A 20,305-nucleotide genomic window follows, 5' to 3' on the forward strand; every position below is an offset into this window, starting at 1 on the left:
TTAAATTATAAAATGACTAGTCCTAAATAGAAGCCGTGGTTCATGATTGAGTCAATGTCAACATTATGGCCCGTGTAAGGGGACAAAGGAGAAAGGGACAAACAAAGACACACTAGAAGTCAAGTTGATTTGGTGAAACTCATATATTGAAGTCTCACGCGGTTTTTCTATCTAGAAGTCTTAAAACTCGGCAGCCTGCAACTAAGTCTCAACACTAAATTTTGTTGACCTAACTAATCACACAAACTAACGTTCCCACCCCAACATTGCCTCACACTTCCACATTTTCAAACGCTATTAATGTTCATTATTTGACAAATCAATGACTTCATAGAAAATATGGCTTAATAATTTACACATTTATTCATCTTGGTTTTTTTTTTTTATAAGAGGAAAAGTATACATCTAGGTTTATTTACTATAGTTTCTTTTCTGTCAAAAAAAACTATAGTTTCTTTTCTAAACATAGGTTTATTTACTATAGTTAAGATAAAGAAAGATAAGATCAGGTTAAAAAAATTGGAAAAGAATAAAATAAGATCACAGAGCATGATAGATCGTTATTCTAGATTTTGGTTGAGATGATTTATAGATTTTTTTTTTGAAAAAGAGATAATTTATAGATAATGATAAGATATGATATAAATAAAAAGAATTAGATAAAATTTTCCTTTTTTCCTTTGAATTAAAATTAAAATGCATATTATTTAAAAAAAATTAATGTATTAAAATTTACATGTTTTGTTAAGTGGACCATTTTTTTCAATTCAATAATATCAATTTTTTATTCTTATAAATTAGTCTACCTTTAATGAGATGATATGATAAAGGATAGAAATTTATCAATTAAATTTAAAAAATAAGATGGATTGTTTGTTTGACTGAGTAAGCGTTATCAGTTATCACACTAGCTACTTTCTCTATAAATACCAACACAAGACACTGCTTTTTCTACAATCAATTAGCAACAGAGAAAAACACACATACACAAACAGAGCTTAATCCTAGAAAAACAGGGGCGACCTGAACTTAAGAACACACAATCATGGCAATGAACATGAACGCTCTCCTCCTTGCGCTTCTTGCAGCAACCGCCTTGTTCCACTGCTCATCAGCTCAGACCAGACACGTCGTTGGTGATTCAGCAGGCTGGTTCGTCCCTGGCAACACTTCATTCTACACCAGCTGGGCTGCCAAGAATACCTTCGCTGTCGGCGACACTCTCGGTATGTCACATAAAAAAATACTTTGTTTATTGCTTAGTACAATTATCCGCGAATTAGTGGTTCTCACAACCAAAAATTAAGTGTTTAAAATAACATGATATATATGAATTGAGTCCTCTACCTAGAAATTGAATATATCATCTCTGTATATCTAAGATCTGAAGTGCTGATTTTATATGAATGGTGCAGAAAATTTAAGAATTTTAGACCACAAGGTGAACATTCAATGCTTCATATAAATCAGATCTTCAGATGGAAAGATAATGAAAATAACATGGATTGGTTTATATAAAGGTTGATGATTTTCTGAGATAGACTTGAAACTTGAAAGTGACTTTGAATGTGTTGTTTTGTGATGCAGTGTTCAACTACGCAGCAAGTGCACACAACGTAGAGGAAGTGACAAAGACAAATTACGATTCTTGCAACTCAACATCTCCAATTGCAACTTACACCACCCCACCTGTGACAGTGACCATTAAAAAAACCGGTGCTCATTACTTCATCTGCGGCGTTCCCGGCCACTGCCTCGGCGATCAAAAGCTCTCCATCAATGTCGCCAGTGGCAGCAGCGCCGCCACTCCTCCTTCATCCACTGCTACTCCGCCTTCATCATCCACCACTCCTCCACCACCATCATCAACCACCACTCCTTCACCATCATCACCCACCTCTCCTTCACCATCATCCACCGTTACCCCACCTCCTAAGGACTCCGCCGCCGTGTCTCTCGGTGCTGCCGGAGTGGTTGCCAGCACGGTGATGACAATCGCCGCGGTTTTTTTCTTCTAGAGAGATGAGAGATCGTAGCTAGTATGATTGTTGTGTGATTCATTTTGTCACTCTTGTTGTATTTCATCACAGATTCAGTTCTTTTTTGTGGCTATACATATTATACAATAAATTTTGATTTTTCATTGATCTGCTACTTTGTTTTTAACTAGGTAGTAACCCGTGCGATGCACGGTCACTGTTTTTTATGAATTAAAACATGTATTAGTTTATAATCTATAATATATTATGAAATATAATTAACATTTTATTAGATCAAATATACTAAAAATTTGATAATGTAATTGAATAAAATTTGGTAATATAATTGAATGAAAAATGATCATATAATTGAATAAAAATTGAAGTATTTATCTGAAAATTAAAAATCAACTTCTTAATAACATTTTGGCTTAATAGCTTTTTTGGTCCCTCACTTATCACGGTTTTTCACTTTTGGTCCCTAATAAAAAAATTAGCACTTTTGGTCCTCCACATTGCTTATTTATTTGCAAAAATGATCCCTATTTAGACTAAAACTGCAAAAGTGTGTAAATGTGAGGGACTAATTTTGCTAATTTTTTTCTAAAGAGACCAAAAGAGCAAAATTGTGATAAGTGAGGGACCAAAAGAGCTATTAAGCCTAACATTTTTATCTCCTTCATATTAAGTCAAAGTAAATTAAACTATTATTATAATTCTTGTTTTTAGTAAGAATATTCTAGCAACATTAATATGCAAGTCCTGTATCAAGTTTTGTAGCATTTTTTTAATTCTTAATCCTATACAAATTTAGGTATATATCTCTCAAGCTCTTCCTAGTGTCTTTGGGTCATGGCAGTTGTTAGTATTTTCCAAATCAATCCTTTCCTCTACCTTGAATTCTTCTGCCACACCTAACCTTTCCTCTTCATTTCTGGATTCCAGAGCAGCCTGCAAACATATATGGACAAAAGATTGTACTAAGTTAGATCCTTTTAATGCTAGCAGAGAGGATAGGAATCAGATTCGAAATAGAAGAGTTTCAAAATATTGAAAACTAAGATTAATTTTTTTCTATAAAGGTCCAAGGTAACCTCGTTATCTAGTCTAGTTTGGATTGGAGGATTGCTTGAATTTTTCATCAAAAGTAAATATAATGAACAATGACAATTGCCTACAGAATAGGTGAGTATGAGATGAAAAACTCAGTTGTAGGGGAAAGTGAGTAGGGGAATAATCCGGGAGTTAGATTTGTAGAATCAAATTTGCCATACTCATACACTTTCTTTTTCATCATATTTTCACCACTTTTTCTTCATATTTTTTCTTCCTATCCCATCACCTCCTTCTCTCTCTCTCTCTCTCTCTCTCTTAAAATTCAAAGAACCCAGAAAATAATCCAATAAATGAGCAGAAAAATGAATGGGGAAACAACAAAACCAGACATTCGTTTCCCATATGGACCAAGCAATTGCAGTTGCATGCAAACAGATGACTATGAAAGTATACATAAACCTGAAATATTGAAGTGAATCTGTAATTTGCTCTTGGAAACAATTTTGATTTTAAAAATTAGTTGTTCATTGCAGCATATATACAGGAACAAACAAATAACAGGTTGGTGCAATTAGTCTACACCATTGCATGAAATGATCACAATAGCATAGGAATTTCCCCATACATATATCAGGCTTCCATTAGAATTAGAATTAGATGAATTTGCATATATTGAAGGAGTACATGAATATGCAGTTGATTATTAGTCCATTAATAACAATGTGATTGATTATGTAGATAACATCAGATGATTCAATTTCACTGAAGCATTTTTATTAGATTTAAAACTTTCATAGCGCCCTTTCACTTTGTTCTACTGTCCTAAATACTATTTAGCAGAATGGATCTCTTCAGTTGACAGGTTCTTGTAAGGCATGATGGTTTCTGATCACCACCTAGATTTCCATTATCAAACACTATATTAAAGATTCACATTCACAGACTGCTTTGTTATACATATGCAGTGGTAGAGACAAATGTAAAATACGCAGCAAAAACACAAAGAAATAACTCTCTTAGTGTCTCCTTCAAGCTTTTATACCAAATTTTTTTTTAGTTATTAAACAAAATTGAACACCAAGAGCGAGAATCATATTAGTTCAAATTAAAGTTTTTTCTTTGATTCTTCAATCTTCAAGATATACACAGAGAAAACAATTAGTAAAAGTTGCAAAGCTTCTCAAATCTTAATCTTGAAAGTATAAACCCTTTTCAAATCATATCATGTTTCTGTTTCACATTCCTATAATATTAACTTATTTTTATAAAGAAGTCAGTTTAAATGATAATACAAGATCACAAGAACATGTCTTCACTCAAATAACACATAATCCGAAATGCCAGTCATGGGAACTTTGCTATCTATTATCATTTTGAATCTATATGGAATAAAATGACAATTAAATTAATTGAGAAACTGGTAATTACCTCCTCTGCTATGTCAGTCAAATTGGTTCCGTACTCCTTTAAAGTTGGCATGTTTTTGCTACTGCTTCCGGGGCCAACAGTAGCGACAACACTGGAGACTCAATATAGTTGTGACTTAGAAACTCCAAGGAGTAAGCCCAACTAATTCATCAAGTGCAGATAAAATATTACATTTGAATACACATCACCTGAAAATTAAAGAGTTGAAGTCAGAACACAAAAACCAGCCAAATTTCAAGATACTGGGTGCTTACCATTCATAATCTATATGAAATAAAAAGCTTTTCATTTTACACAGTAAAAAAAATTGTCAGGCTCAAAGATTGAAATATACTGAAATAAATATAAAAAGTAACATCAACTTTACACAAACTAAAGAATGGAGAACCAACTTCTGAATAAGTTCCTCAGAACTTCTGAACATCAGAGCTAGAATAGCTTGGGTCTTCAGAACCAACTTCTTACAGGTCTTCAGAACTTGAGTCTATCTGCTTCTGAACCGTTCCACTGGAACATCTAATTTTCAGAACTTCTGACTTTGGTTCTTCAGAGCCTCTTGAGAGCTTGTATCTTCAGAACTTCTGAGGGTTTTGCCACTGTTCAATACGAACATGGTAGGTTGAGAAACTCTCTTTTTAATAACCCTTGATTCTTCTTCTTCTGAACGAATAGGCTTGGGTCAGATTCAGAACCTGTTTGTCACAACTTAAAAAGACAAACGTTAGGGTACCACAATTGTTCATCATCACAAACCTTAATTGTAATCATCAAAACATAGAGATGCAACTACTGATCAAACCTTGATCTTACAATCTCCCCCTTTTTGATGATGACAAAACATGTATTTTGATGAACAATTTTTACACAATAAACTGAATACACAAGAGTGAAAAGATTAGAAGTTAAACTTATCCTTGTGTAACGGTTTGCATTAATCTTTCTGAATCTAGGACAGCACCTGATTCTGAGCTAGGGTCCCCCCCTGACTCCCCCTGAATCTATGACTTGATGAATTGGTGAAGAGTTTAGATTCGGAGTCTGGTTATGTGATCAGATTTTACGCTTGAATAGATGTATACTCATCAGAAGTGATGGTTCAGAACTTAACGTATATCACATAATAGCATATAGTCTCGTCCAGATATAATTAGAATGAGGCGTCAAAATGTATTCCTTTTTTAGATGCTTGACAAAATCTATGTGCTATAAGTTTTTAATACTTATTCTCCTCTACTGGTTTTATATAGTATAAAAGTTTATCAAAAACCATTGTATGTGTACTCCCCCTTCTTGTCATAATCATAAAGAGTGAAAAATCAACAATAACAATAACACGAAAAGCAAATAACAGACGTTATTATTAATGAACGGAGAAAGAGTACAAAGGCAAAAGAGCAATGAAGAGGACTAATCCTAAATACATAGGAAGGCTCTAGAGTCCTTCATGTAGAGAAGTTGAAGGTGCAGAGGACGTATGTCCTGATCAATTGAGGCTAACTGGGTAGCCAGGTCTTCCTTCAAAGCTTGATTCTCCTGGACAGCCTCTTGATCCGCGGCATGGTGATCTTCTTCATATTCCAGAAGCATGCAAATGCCCTGAAATTGATCTTCAACGTCCTTCCGACGAGCGATCAGACTGAGGAGATCATTCAGAACTTGTTGAAGATTCTGAAGACAGTAAGTTTGATGAGGTGTGAGCCAACATTTCAGAAGATTCTCAATCTTCTCAATAGCTTGAGAGAACTGAGAAGAAGATAGATTTACGCTCCATGGAAAGACTTGGTCAAATACCATAGTCTTGAGGTCAGAAATTAACTCGACAGTGGTCATTTTTGAACAAGAAGATAAGGAATATTGAAGCGATTGATGGAGAGGTGAATTGCGGTGTGATGAAGAAGAAGCATTGTAGAGATTATAAGGAAGAAAAGTAACAGAAAAACATGCATAAAACTTAACAAAACATAAAGGCATGTGAGTTACTAAGAACGATGCATTGAATCATAGATAAAGCAATTAACATAGTCAACATAAAATTAATGCAGTTAAGACAAATACATGCATGCAAGAAAAATGAGAGGAAATTCAAGGTTTCGAAGAGGAGGGAAGATTCTCAAGCAGGAGTTTAATCATATTTTCCATTCTGCGAGAAGATTCCTGAATCTGCCTGCTCTGTTCTATCTGAACAATCCCTTGCTGCTCAACCATCTGAAATAGTCTCTACTGATCATCTTGAATGCGGTCAATTCTGGCAGCAAGAGTAGCAACTTCTGGAGCAGGAGCTGAGGGAGGAGCTTCTGGAGCTTGAGTATGAGTAGCAACTTCAGATTCTGAAAACATTGCAGTATCAACTTGAATTTGTTCTTGCTGCTCAACTTCATTAACAACAGCATCTTCCAGAATCACTATCCCTTCAGAACTTTCTTCTGCGGCCTCTTCTGATATTATCTCAGCATCATCTAAAGTACATTCAGAGATGACAGAATCTCTTGCAGCCACAGCTCTTCTCAAAGGTTCACAGACCTTATGCAGCACTCTCTGCCTTTGCTCATATGCTCTTTCAGATGCATTATGAATTCTAATGCGCTTTTCACTGTCCAGCTGATTCTGAAAGTCATAACCTCTGTTCTCTGACCATCTTCCAAATGCAGACCATAGACTATCCACAAAGGAGGCATCAAGCTGATTATCAGTTACCTGATATAACCATTGAAGTCTTCGGGTTGCCTCTTTAGAGAATTCCTGAATAAGCTGAATAAGATTCTGAGGTCTGAGTGAGGTTGCCAGAGTTAAGTTAGGCTGAGAAGTTTTGGCAGTATTTGAGCTTGAGGCATTTGAGCAATCAGGTCTGAGTTGTTCTGAGTGAGTGGAAGCAATCTCATGATCCTTCACTATCCCTGAGTGATCTGATTCAGCCATGTGCTCAGCTTCTGAGATAGTGTCTGGCCTTTGCCTTGAGGTGACAGCCTTCTCAGGTGAAGTGAAACTCAGATCCTGTGAGTTGACTGCTGAGTAGTTGGACAAGGACACATAAGAAGTCTCACCAGCATCTGGAATCTGATCTTCAAAATTGGAAGCAATTTGCTGAAGAGGCTTCACATTGAAGGGCGGTACAAGGATCTGAACATCATCATCATCCTCTTTTTCTGCCTCAGCAGGGATCTCACCAGTCTGGGTTATGAGGAGGGTGTGTGAAGTGGATGCAGGCTTGGGAGAGAACTGTTGAACTAAGGTTCTCAGAGTGGCCTCATGTTGAACAATACCTTGAATGAAGGAATTGAAAGGAGGTATTGGTTCAGTTGGGATGGATGTGGAAGAGGTGTAAATTGGAGTTTAAGGGATGGCTGTGGTAGCTGTTTGGATGGGAGATTTGGGAGCTTGAGGTTCAGCCTGTGTTTGAGGTTGTGTTTCAGGTTGAATAGGTTCTGTTTGGGTTGAGGTAGGCAGAGAGGTAGATATAGGCATAGGTTGCTCAGGTATAACTACTAAAGCAGAATCAGAGTTAATGCTTTCAGTAATTACCTTACTGAGGCTTCTGATGGGTGAGGTTCTGGTGAGACTTGCAGCCCTTGCTGGATCAGAAGTCCGTTTAGATCTTCTTTCCCTCTGTACTTCTGAAGTTGGTTCAGATGCTTGTTCTGCTGCTGTTTCCTTCTGCTGAAGTGGTCCCCTCAGAGGAAGCTTCCTTCTCTTCACTACGGGAATAGCATCAGAATCAGTGGATTCTTCAGCATCTGAAGCTTCCCTTATACCTTGAATCACATTCTGGATGATCTCATGGTCATCCTGCTCATCTTCCTCTTCCTCAAGAATAATTTTGCGTCTCTTAGCCAGAGGCATGTCTTCATCTTCAGTCTCCTCACTTGAGGAGTCTTTCCATGTGTCTTCTGAGCTTTCAGAATCAGACATTTGTTGTTGTTGAGCTGAGGTTCTCTTCAGAGGCCTTTCAGGAGATGGTTCCCTGATGATCACAGTCTTGGAAGCAGCCTTCTTCTTTGCAGGTTCCTCTTTTAGAATCCCTTTGCCCTTAGGATCTGAGGGCTTGCTGCTTGTTGCTCTCCTGGATTTCCTGGTAGCCAGCTTAGGAGGACTTTCAGGAAGAGTGTTAACAAATTATGTAAGGGTGATTGGATCACCTTGTCTTCTGAGCATCCTGACATATTCCAGAATGCATGCTGGATTGTCCTTCTTGGACCAAATAGGAAAGTCATCAATGGGATAATCCCTCTGACGAACTTCATCAGAAGTGTCTTCTTTGGGAGCAACTTGAATTTTCTCAATGATCTGCATCTTCTTCAACTTTATGCCATTGAGAGCATCACCAATTGTCATGGCCAGATCTTCGTGGAGTCCAAGATCTGATAGAGTCTTGACAAGCTTGTTTTGGACGAAGATGTCTGACAGCAGCCTTCCATACGGAATGTAGTAGATGAACCTCTTGTTCTCAGAACCAGTTGTGGTCCTTGATTTCTCAACACACTCCTTCAGGTAATTGAAGAGTAGGAATGGCAGACATATAAGCTCACCAGTTGAAATGTAGTACATGATTACCTTCTGAGTTGCATTCAGGTAATCAGTTCCTCCAGTTCTGGGGTGAATGCAGTGCATGAAGATCTTCTGCCAAATCTTCATCTCAGACTTCAAGTCCTTAATGCTGTACTTGGTTTTCTGGTAAGACCAGTTATCATAGAGCGCCTTGTTGACCACGGTCCTCATCCCAGCAACATTTGCTTCAACATTCTTGATCCTTTTTCCCTGCTGAAACTCCATACCCAGCAGTTTTGCTATAGATTCTTCAGAGATCACAATTTTCTTGTCCAGTACATGGGAGACGACGTTGTAGTCGTTGCAGACTGCGTTCTTCCAGAACTCGACAACCAACTTGTAATAGATTGGACCACAGAGCCTGTTGAAGTACCCAGACCATCCTTGCAAATTGACTTGGTCCCTAATATCAAACCCATGTTGAGCAAGATTATCAAAATCAACTCTTGCTTCGCAGCACACACTCAGTTCTTCTACTTTCTTTGCACATGTGACTACATTTGGTGCATTCAGAATCTTCTGTGCTTCCTCGAATCTTTGCTTCTCTTGATCTTTGGCAGTTTGTGTGGTAGAAGCAGAAACATTCGCCTTAGGTTTCCTCGATTTGCCCATGATTCTTAGAGATGGAGGTTTAGGGTTCAGAGAGAAGAGGAAATGTTGGAGGAAGGAATATGAATGAATGCAATGCACACGGATAGTTTCAAAACCGTAAGTGTAAGTGAGTGGGAGATCGTGTGTGACAGTGCATATCGTGGGTTTAATGGTAACCGTTGACAGTTTTAAGAAATTAAAGGCAAAATCAACGGTTATAAAATAGATAGTCTGAAAATAGCATAGTAGAGGAGAGTAGGCATCATCATTATAGCAGATATACCATGCGACTCAAGGAACTATGTCACAAATGAAGTGACACGTGTATTGTTGTCTACCATAGAAGTTTAACCAGTGGCTTAAGTGCTTCTGATCGAGTAACTTCTGAAAGGGGTAACATCTGATGACTTCAGAGGTACCATGGTCAGAAGTTCTGAAGAAAACCTTACTCTGGACAAAAATCCATGTTCAGGTTTTCAAGAATAAATAAAAACCTATCTTCTGCTAACAAGATGAAGATAACAAGATACCAAATCCAATGAGAGAAGTTTGAAGAAAAATGTTCAACAAACTTAGTGCCAAATGGCCTATCCCTTCAACAGGTTAGACGTACATATTTTTTTATTAAATGAAGTTGCTTCTTTAAGTTAACAACGAAACCAATGAATACATAATAAGTTCATCTTTAACATTTTACATATAATAAATTAAATAATCAGATACTTACATGTACAAATACCAAAACCCTATAAAAGAAGAAAACTACCCCACCTAATACCCCCTTGAAAATAGACTTAACAAAACATGCCTCATTAAAACCTTTCTAGGATAAAACCCCCTTGGGAAAACCTAGCAAGGAAAAAGAGTACCTATTTTGAAAAGTCAAGAGGGATTTTCAAGGGTGTTTACAAAGAAAACTAATACTCAACCCAAACCCAATTGGTAAGCCTTCCAAAATCAAGACCAAACCTTCCACCAAATTCTTAATACAAAATCTGTACCTCCAGGAAATAACCATCAGAGGTAGACTTGTGAAAAAGGAACCAGGAAGCAAAAGCCATTCTAATGGGAGCTCACGAGTTTGCATCAATCAAAAAAACCAATATCCTCCACCAAAAGAGAGTGTTGCAATACCATCACTTAGAGTACAAAAAACGGCCATCCATACTTCATTTTAGTTGAACAAATCTGTTATTTAACTGAGCAATACAAGAGCACGGCTACAAGATCCATTCAAGCAATGTACACCTAAAATCACTTACCATTTATGAGAATCCATGCCTTCCATTAAATGGTACATAGGAGACCTTCCCCATCTGGAGATTCATTTGAAAATAAAATAACTACCATAAATATTGAGTTAACATAAATCATAAAATTACTATTTATCATAGTATTTGCTTAAAAATTGTCACTATCTAAACCTACCTTATACTAAATTTAAATAAGGGGACCAACATATATAATTAGCAATTGACTCATCTTCATACCTCAGCTTAAATTTTTGAATACTTCTTTGTAAACAACATTTTTGTGTGCTCCAAAGGCGGAACCTCTGTCTGGTCAACATAAATTTTCAATCCATCCCTTGATTTCACACGCGACAACGCAACATATAGTTGACCATGGGAAAAAACAGGTCTCGGTAAAAAAACCCCCACTCGAGACAACGTCTGCCCTTGACTCTTATTAATTGTCATTGCAAAACAAACACACACCGGAAATTGCCTACGTTGAACTTTAACATGTAGACCACTATCAGAAGGAACAATAGTCATGCGTGGGATGTATGTTTTTGTGCCAGCTTTATTTCCATTTAGCACTTTCCCATAAATCAAATTTGGTCTAAGATCCAACACAATAAGCCGAGTTCCATTGCATAACCCAGCTGAAACATCAATATTTCTCATTAACATAATGGGCGTTCCAATTTTCAAACACAACCTATGATCAGGAAGTCCAGATCCCTTAATGCCGTTCAAAAACTCAATGGTTATCCAATTTGCATCAATGGCTACATCTTCATCAACTTTGACTACACTGTCTGAACTTAAATACACTTTTTCTTTGCCAGGTACTATTGAAAGCACAAACTGGTTCACACTATCAACAATATCCAAAGTGGGAGCAAGAATAGCTTTATCAATAAAATATTCCTCCTCAAAAAATTTCCTTTGAATATCAGGGTAGGTGGAATAAACTATACTTGACACAGCATCATCTTTAAAGGGAACCATCAAGTCATGTGGAATATCTAAATCACATTCACCATCATTGTAATCACCCAAATTACCATCACCAATATCAAGTATCCACTTGCTAAATTCAACCAATTTTTCACAATCATGTAAAGAATCATTCCCATGCAAACGCATATTCTCAGTAAGTTTTAAGACTTTGCAAAATTTCCATAGTCTTGATGAGTTAATAGTAGCCATTACAATTTCTTCCCTACTTGCTTTCGGGATAATAGGAAGAGTTTGTCTAAAATCTCCCCCTAAAACCACAACTTTTCCACCAAAGGGCTTTCCCCCACCATAAACATCCCCAACTTCCATTATATCACGCAAGGTTCTATCAACAGCCTCAAATGCCCACCTATTAACCATAGGCGCCTCATCCCATATAATTAAACTTGTATGTGAAGGTATGAAAAACGGTAGAAAGGGGGGGTTTGAATAACGTTTTCAGTACAAAACTTCCACCTTAAAGATTTTGACAAATCTTTCGAGAACTTAAGTGCTACAGATAAGAGATAGAGAAGCACACAAGGATTTTATCCTGGTTCACTTGATAAATCACTCAAGCTACTCCAGTCCACCCGTTAAGGTGATTTCTTCCTTCTTAGAATGAAGGCAATCCACTAATCAGGTAAGAGTTACAACTGCACTTGAAACCTACAAGTGACTAACAATTACACTGACTTAGCTCACACTAAGATTCACTCTCTTAGTCTTCTCTAGGATCCGATCAACCTTGATCTCCTAAAGGAACTAAACAAACTGTTTATCAAAGAAATGTTTACAAGAGATTTGCTTCTAAAAAGCTAATAGTAAACTCAATGAATTTCAGATGAAAGAAAGCTTAGAATTTTTGAATATGTCTTGCGTATGTGAATGTTTCTTCTCGCAGCTTCTTTCAATCTTCAACCTCTATATATACTCCAAGGATTAGGGTTGAGCGTTGCATGGGAAATGCTACCGTTGGAGGGCAGTTCTGGAAAATCCAGCTTCTGCTGTGGCTGAGAACGTTAGGTAGGTCGTCAGGAAGGTACACTTGCTTTTGTACTTGGATAGCGACTTGACCTTTTAACCTAGGAGACTTCTGATCAGAGGAATGCTTCGTATTGGAACTTGTGAAGCCGGTTGATCAGAGTCAGAGGGAAAGCACAGATCCTCTGACCATTGTATCTTCTGATTCTGAACTCAGAGGGAAGAACATGGCCTTCAGAGTTTCTTGCTTCTGGACTTCAGAGTTTCCACTATTCAGCTTCTGGATCTTCAGAGTCTTCTACACCATCAGAACATCTGAACCTTCAGTGTTTCTTGGTTATCAGAACTTCTGGATCTTCAGAGCTTCTAGCGACTGAGTCCACATCAGAGTTTGTATAGCTTCAGAACTTCTGAAGCTTTTCCACTGTTCATACTGAACAAGGTGAATGCGAAAGCGTTGCTTGGGTTACCCTTTATACACAGTGCTTCTGATTTGTGTGAGATTGAGTTGAGGTCAGAGCCTGTAAATAGCACACTCAGAAAAACACGTTAGAGTACCACAATTGTTCATAACAAAAGATTAACTTGTAATCATCAAAACATAGAGTTGTACTACTCGATCAAAACTTGATCTTACAGTATGTTTAAGCAACTCTGCCTTGTTACTACCCAGCCTAATATTACAACATGAATCCTCATTTAACACAAGTGGGATACTAAATAACGAATGTGCAGTCCTCCCACCAGGTAACAAAAGAGATGTTATACCACTGGATGCAACATTCAACACAATCTTCCGCTCAGATCTTAATCTATAACTTAGAGTTTTCCAAAGAAAAGTTTTTCCTGTACCACCTGAACCATAGACAAAATAAAATCCTCCATCTGATTTATTAACTGCATCAATAACCTCATCATACACTTTCCTTTGACCATTATTCAACTTCATCAAATGGTCATTATGTTTAACTGACATATCATCAATGTCAAATCTTAACTCGTTAAACAACATGACATTCTCAAACTGAGGGACTTCATCTGAAATAGGATACGGAATGCCAGGAAAATCCTTTAGTGTTTTCCCATTATTAACTAACATTTTTTCAAGCTCAACCAAACAAAGCGTCTTCAAAGTCTGATCATCCAAACGCAAAGCTAGATAAAATAAAACAATTTATATAAAGTCAAAATAACAATTACTTTAACAACCACAAAGAAATGACATGTACAAAACATAAATATATACATGTATATAAACAAATACATAAATAAATAAAAAATACCTGGATTGCAAAGTAATTTCCTTCGCTTATAAAGAATTCCATCGGCTAACAACCTCCAAGTTTCCTCAAAAACTTTTCCTGGTGTGACAATTGAATTAGATAATAGCAACACCATAAACAACTTTCTAACAGACATACCACCTGACAATTCAGCACAATCAATTAATCCATCAATAAATTCTTTATCATCCTCTAATAATCCCAAGGCAGAACATGCTTCCTGAAAGCTCACTCGAACAACACCATCAACAGTTCTCAAATCGGTATAACTTGTGCATCCACATTGTAGATTTAACAATAAACGCAAATAATATACCTCCCCACACCCCAAAGGTATAAAATTCATTCTTCCAATGGAAAACTCTCTTTTGCGTGGTCGCCACTCTTTATCTTTAGGATGCCAAACAAATAACTGCGGATACTCAGCATATGTCAAATGCCTACCATGTTCATATATCATATTAGCAACCATCCACCCAGTAAACATTGTTTCAGACATCTGACCTCTTTGAACGACCCTATCAATTGGTTTTTCATTACCATATAATACAACTTGTTTGTTGGGCATATGAAAAGGTAATCGCTGAACGGGAGGCCAATGATCATGAATACGAAATGAAAATGATCTCCAAGCAGCTTCACAAGCAGACAAATAACGACAATCATAATATTGTTGGATCTCATCAACCTCCGGCACATTTTGTCCTTCATTACATTCATTTTTCATTGAAACTGTAACCCGATCAACTCCTTTGTTGATATACTTAAATAAGTATTTGATGCAATTCGATTTGTTACAATATACAATGTTAATGTGGGCTTGGTACTTCATCAACAATTTTGCATTATAAGGAACAACATACCCATTATCTAATTGAACATCACGTCTTTCAACAAAAACACCAGTGTTCCTCCTTCGATATGTCGGATAACCATCAATGTCAAATGAGGTCTTGTCCACATATTTCTTAGGAAAAAATTTGGAACACCGACCATTTACCATGCACGGAGAATTTTTCCTACTACTACCACATGGACCATGGACCATGAACATAGAAACAACTTCAAATAGTTTCGGGCTAGCAACTGGATCAGGTAACTCTGCACATATAACTGAATCAATTTTCTCTGGTGTTGTTAGCTTTGAACCAGGCGCTAACCAAATAAGTATATGGGCATGTGGAAGTCCCCTCTTTTGAAACTCAATGGTATACATTCCTATAAATAAATTAATCACCCATATAATATTTTTCAATATCTACATATATATATATATATATATATTATATTCAATTGAAATATTACTAACCAGCTGAGACTTTCCCAAAATATTGACCTTTCCTCAAATCACGCATTAACTGCTTCACTTTAATATGAAAAACCCGACACGAGATATCAGGGCGATCATAGGCATTCAAGCCTTTTTCAGAAACACACCTTTGAATTTCAAGCCACTTTGGGTTGCAAGTAACAGTTATAAAAAGATCTGGATATCCAACATGTTTGCAGATTGCCATTGCATCTTGACAATTGTTAAACATATATCTTCTTCCACCAGTAAATGATGAAGGTAGAACTATCCTTGTTCCAACTGATGCTGAATCGACATCACCTTTCTCCATAGCCTCCTCCAATCCAGATAAGAAGTCCCGACGTATTGTCTTTTGATTACCCTTGATATATGACAATCTTTGAGCCTCAATCATCGAATAACAATCCACAAGAAATTGTTGGAATAATCTTCTACTACGCAATATAACTGAATCCTCTCTCATTCTTTCATGAATTCTAAAAGAAATAAATTCTCTCAAAGATACTCGTACTCTCTTTTTAAAAACACGACCATCTCCATCTTGGCGAAACAAAATATCTTCTTTATATCCATCTTCTCCATTAGGAAAAAGAAAAGGATATTGCAACGGTAAAAATGAAGTGTGTGTCTCATGAATTCTTCTAAGAGTACCATCCATTGAACTAACAACTATGTCTCGACCACAATCAGTAGAATCAAAATCACCAACAATTAAACCAGCTACCTCATCCACAGAAGGTAAATTGTACACTCTTGGGTCTTTGGGTCTAGCCCTAAACAATCTTAGAGAAATCCTTAACAATGGGTTGATAGAAATGAAATCACGTACCTTTCGAAATGATTTCACCAAGACATTACACTCATCAACCATTGCCAAAAGATCTTCAATTAAGGATTTGTTTAGCTTACAACTTCCATCCGAATTCCTAAACAATAAAACAAAAATATTAATAACATTAAAACATAATATACAACATTCATAAGAAAAAATAGCATTTACGTACCTAAAGTGTGAACTTCGATTTTGGATCTCATTCTGAGTATCATAAACATAAAGTTGGGCAAATTTAGGAGTCTCTCCCACATTTGGAAGCAAGCTACCAATACGATGATAATTTTGCCCACTAATAACAAATTGTGGTGGACCGCCTCCGTCATTTAGACCACTTTCAATTTTTCCACCAAATGAAGTAAAAGCAAAAGCACTATTATAACTTCTTATATTTGCTAAGAATTCCCGACTACGAACATCATTTTCCATTATCAAATCCCATAGTAAAGTCGGTGGCTTCCTGAAGAAAGGAACTAACACTTTTCCGTTTAGACAACACAGAGAAAAAATTGTGGGAATATTATTCTTTTTCTTTCTAACTCCTTCAGCATACCAATGCAAAGCCCCACAATACTGACACTCATACTTCATGTCTCCAATATCAGAATATTCTGCATTTAAATTCAATAACACTTACATGGAAAATTTTTCACAATCAACCTTTAATTACAAATTTATATCATAAAACAATAATTTACCCTCAAACTCATCTAAATTTTTACTGCAAGGCATATCATCTCGTTCACCATCTTCACTATCTTCACTTTCATCACTTGATGAACAACCACTAAATGTTTGAACTTCATCTACAAATAGTTGCAATTTATTATTATTTCATAAATAGAAAGAATAGAACAAAAAATATAATAAACATTATTCAAAACCTCCATTAAAAAAAAAGCAATTCTACTCTATTGATCAAAAAGTTAAGCGATATGCATAAAAATATTTACTTAAAAAAATAATTGATTTTATTTTAAGTGAATTTTTTGAATAAAATAATTTTTTATTTAAGTTTGTCAATAAGTTTTTTTTACAAAAGATGCAATTTAAAACCATTTGGAGATAAATATTTCAAATATAAATTAGGAGCAATATGGACCATTTAAATTTTTAAGAGTGTGTTTCATTATGTTCCACCATTTTCTAAAGAACAAAAATGTGATATTCCAAGAGCATTTAATTTTCTTCTCTTCTGCTCCATCATAAAAACATAACAATCACAGAACTGAACTCAAATGTGACATTCCATTCACAAATGTCTACCAAACAATACTTTAAATTAAAAATCAAAATCATGGTTGGAAAATGGAAATGAACTGTCCTAGACACCAAAAATTGGCCATAAAATTATTTAAATTATATACCCTGGAAGCTTATCATCTCTACTAATCCAATTATACACACCAACATCACTCGCGCCATCTTCTTGTACTGGACTTTAAAAAGTATACCTTATATTAATTTCTTCAACTTCAGATTCATATCATATCATATGACACCTAAATAACCTCCATTGTAATATTTTATTATCCACAAAATCATCCCCTTGGATTTAAACTACTAACTCAAAAACAGTCATCTTTATAATACCACTTTTGATAATTCGTTCATTTGACAGTTAATATTACTTATCTTAAAAATTTCTAAAATCAAGTTATACATTTTTCACTCACTCAAAATTTCACATTATAAACCATTAGAAAAAAATACCAGCATTAGTCGACACCGATGACGAGGAAATATCCATAGCATCATAAAGAGTGTCATTAGCCAAACTTGAGGTAACCCTTGAGCACACTACCAAAAGATAAAAACTAAGGTAAAAAAAACATTCACAACAAAATAATCACTACTAATTAACATGCTAAGTTAATTAACTCAACTGAATTTCTCTTGGCGCATATATCTTTGGCCTCTCGGAAAACATTTCTTTTTGTTACCCCTTGTTCTTTCTTTAGATAATGAGGGCACCGATCCCTGTCCAATACCTTACCAAAAAAAACACAAAGGATTAATAAGCTCAGCTCTTCTTCATATATTCATATCAAACACTTTTAATCATAATTCTTTCACACAATTGATATAGAAGGAAAACATATTTACCTGTTGATTTGCTACTGGACGACATTACTCTTTTATATTTTCTAGGAACACCAGCCATGACAAAGCACCACAAATCTGCCCACACTAATTACCTAAAAATTTAACAACATGATACTAATTAAATGAATATGCCAGAAAAAAAACCAATTGTTCCTCACTGGTTATACTTCAAGTCTTACCTATTCTTTTGGACAACAAATCTAAGGTAAGAGCTTAGAAAATAAGGGCAATAAACAAAACACAATGATCACCTAGCTTACATGCTCTTCACAAATGAAATATTACAACCTACTTGTACTATATTTATACTGAAAATGTGTTTTTTTTGCCTCCGCGGGTGTTAAAGGTATTACCTCTATAGCAAACTAAATCCAATATACTTAGAGTCACTTTTTCATGAAAATGATTCTTCCCAAAAAAGTAACCAATTCATTACAAAAGTCAATACTTCTCTAGTACACAATTTTTTAAAATTTTAATGCGTTACACTTTTTACATGATAAAACAACTCTTCATCCTTATATTTTGTCATCGTACCAATATAGCTTCTAGAACAAACATAAGCTAAAAAAACTTTTCCACGAATGACAAAAACTTACTAATAAATGTTAACTTTTTACAATGCTATGTGAACTTCTCTTAGTCAAGTACCCTATGTTATGTACTGAATACATATAACCTCTATCATAAATAGCGTACTACCAAATTCAAATAACAAAATTATACATACTGTAAGATCAAGTTTTGATCTAGTAGTACAACTCTATGTTTTGATGATTACAAGTTAACCTTTTGATATGAACAATTATGGTACTCTAACGTGTTTTTCTAAGTGTGCTAATTACAAGCTCTGACCTCAATTCAATTCCACACAAATCAGAAGCACTGTGCATAAAGAGTGACCCAAGAAACGCTTTCGCATTGACCATGATCAACATGAACAGTGAAACAGCTTCAGAAGTTCTGAAGCTACACAAACTCTGATATGGACTCAGTCACTAGAAGCTCTGAAGATCCAGAAGTTCTGATAACCAAGAAACACTGAAGGTTCAGATGTTCTGTTGGTGTAGAAGACTCTGAAGATACAGAAGGTGAATAGTGGAAACTCTGATGTCCAGAAGCAAGAAACTCTGAAGACCATGTACTTCCCTCTGAGTTCAGAATCAGAAGATACAAAGGTCAGAGGATCTGTGCTTTCCCTCTGACTCTGATCAACCGGCTTCACAAGTTCCAAAATGAAGCATTCCCATGATCAGAAGTCTCCTAGGTTTAAAGGTCAAGTCACTATCCAAGTACAAAAGCAACTGTACCATCCTGACGACCTACCTAACGTTCTCAGCCACAGCAGAAGCTGGAATTTCCAGAACTGCCCTCCAATGGTAGCATTTCCCATGCAACGTTCAACCCTAATCCTTGGAGTATATAAGAGGCTGTAGACTGAAAGAAGCGGCTAGAAGCATTCACACACGCGCAAGAAATATTCAATTCCTTCTAACCTTTCTTTCATCTGAAATTCATTGTGTTTACTATTAGCTTTTTAGAAGCAAATCTCTTTTAAACATTTCCTTGATAAGCAGTTTGTTTAGTTCCTTTAGGAGATCAAGGTTGATCGGATCCTAGAGAAGACTAAGAGAGTGAATCTTAGTGTGAGCTAAGTCAGTGTAATTGTTAGTCACTTTTGGGCAGAGGCAGTAAATACAGCATGTTACATTCAGAACAGAATCTCTGTGAGACCAATTCTGAATAAGACTCCCTATGAATTGTGGAAGAACATAAAACCCAACATTTCTTACTTTCATCCTTTTGGTTGTGTTTGCTATGTTCTTAATACTAAGGATAGATTGCACAAAAGGGCGTACTTCTTCTGAAGTTTGTTGATACTGACCATCAATGGGCAGATGTCTTTACAAAGCCCTTAGCAGAGGATAGATTTAATTTTATTCTGAAAAATCTGAACATGGACT

General features: G+C 36.0%; 2 protein-coding genes across 2 annotated transcripts; one reads left to right on the top strand and one right to left on the bottom strand.

Annotated features, from left to right (window-relative positions):
* Nucleotides 1–944: 944 nt before the first annotated feature.
* Nucleotides 945–2,147, top strand: LOC130714726 (mavicyanin-like). The gene is made up of 2 exons (XM_057564662.1): nucleotides 945–1,226; nucleotides 1,588–2,147. Exons 1-2 carry the CDS (start codon nucleotides 1,046–1,048, stop codon nucleotides 2,016–2,018), a joined length of 612 nt encoding a protein of 203 aa, XP_057420645.1. The 5' UTR covers nucleotides 945–1,045; the 3' UTR covers nucleotides 2,019–2,147.
* Nucleotides 2,148–11,092: 8,945 nt separating this feature from the next.
* Nucleotides 11,093–18,399, bottom strand: LOC130713143 (uncharacterized). Its single transcript, XM_057562939.1, has 9 exons — nucleotides 18,342–18,399; nucleotides 17,949–18,035; nucleotides 16,934–17,041; nucleotides 16,789–16,846; nucleotides 16,408–16,695; nucleotides 15,401–16,329; nucleotides 14,092–15,309; nucleotides 13,446–13,963; nucleotides 11,093–12,211 (listed from the first exon to the last, which is right to left on the bottom strand). The coding sequence occupies exons 1-9, from the start codon at nucleotides 18,397–18,399 to the stop codon at nucleotides 11,093–11,095; spliced, it is 4,383 nt and encodes a 1,460-aa protein (XP_057418922.1).
* Nucleotides 18,400–20,305: the final 1,906 nt, after the last annotated feature.

The sequence above is a fragment of the Lotus japonicus genome, chromosome 4 (genome assembly GCF_012489685.1).
Source record: "Lotus japonicus ecotype B-129 chromosome 4, LjGifu_v1.2".
Classification (NCBI taxonomy): Eukaryota; Viridiplantae; Streptophyta; class Magnoliopsida; order Fabales; family Fabaceae; genus Lotus; species Lotus japonicus.

Coding starts and splice junctions, on each gene's coding strand:
- LOC130714726 (XM_057564662.1), top strand. CDS start 1,046: ATGGCAATGAACATGAACGCTCTCCTCCTTGCGCTTCTTGCAGCAACC. Junction 1,227..1,587: donor CGCTGTCGGCGACACTCTCG/GTATGTCACATA, acceptor TTTGTGATGCAG/TGTTCAACTACGCAGCAAGT.
- LOC130713143 (XM_057562939.1), bottom strand. CDS start 18,399: ATGGCTGGTGTTCCTAGAAAATATAAAAGAGTAATGTCGTCCAGTAGC. Junction 16,847..16,933: donor AAATTTAGATGAGTTTGAGG/GTAAATTATTGT, acceptor ATTTAAATGCAG/AATATTCTGATATTGGAGAC. Junction 12,212..13,445: donor CAGAGTTGCTTAAACATACT/GTAAGATCAAGT, acceptor ATATGGGATGAG/GCGCCTATGGTTAATAGGTG.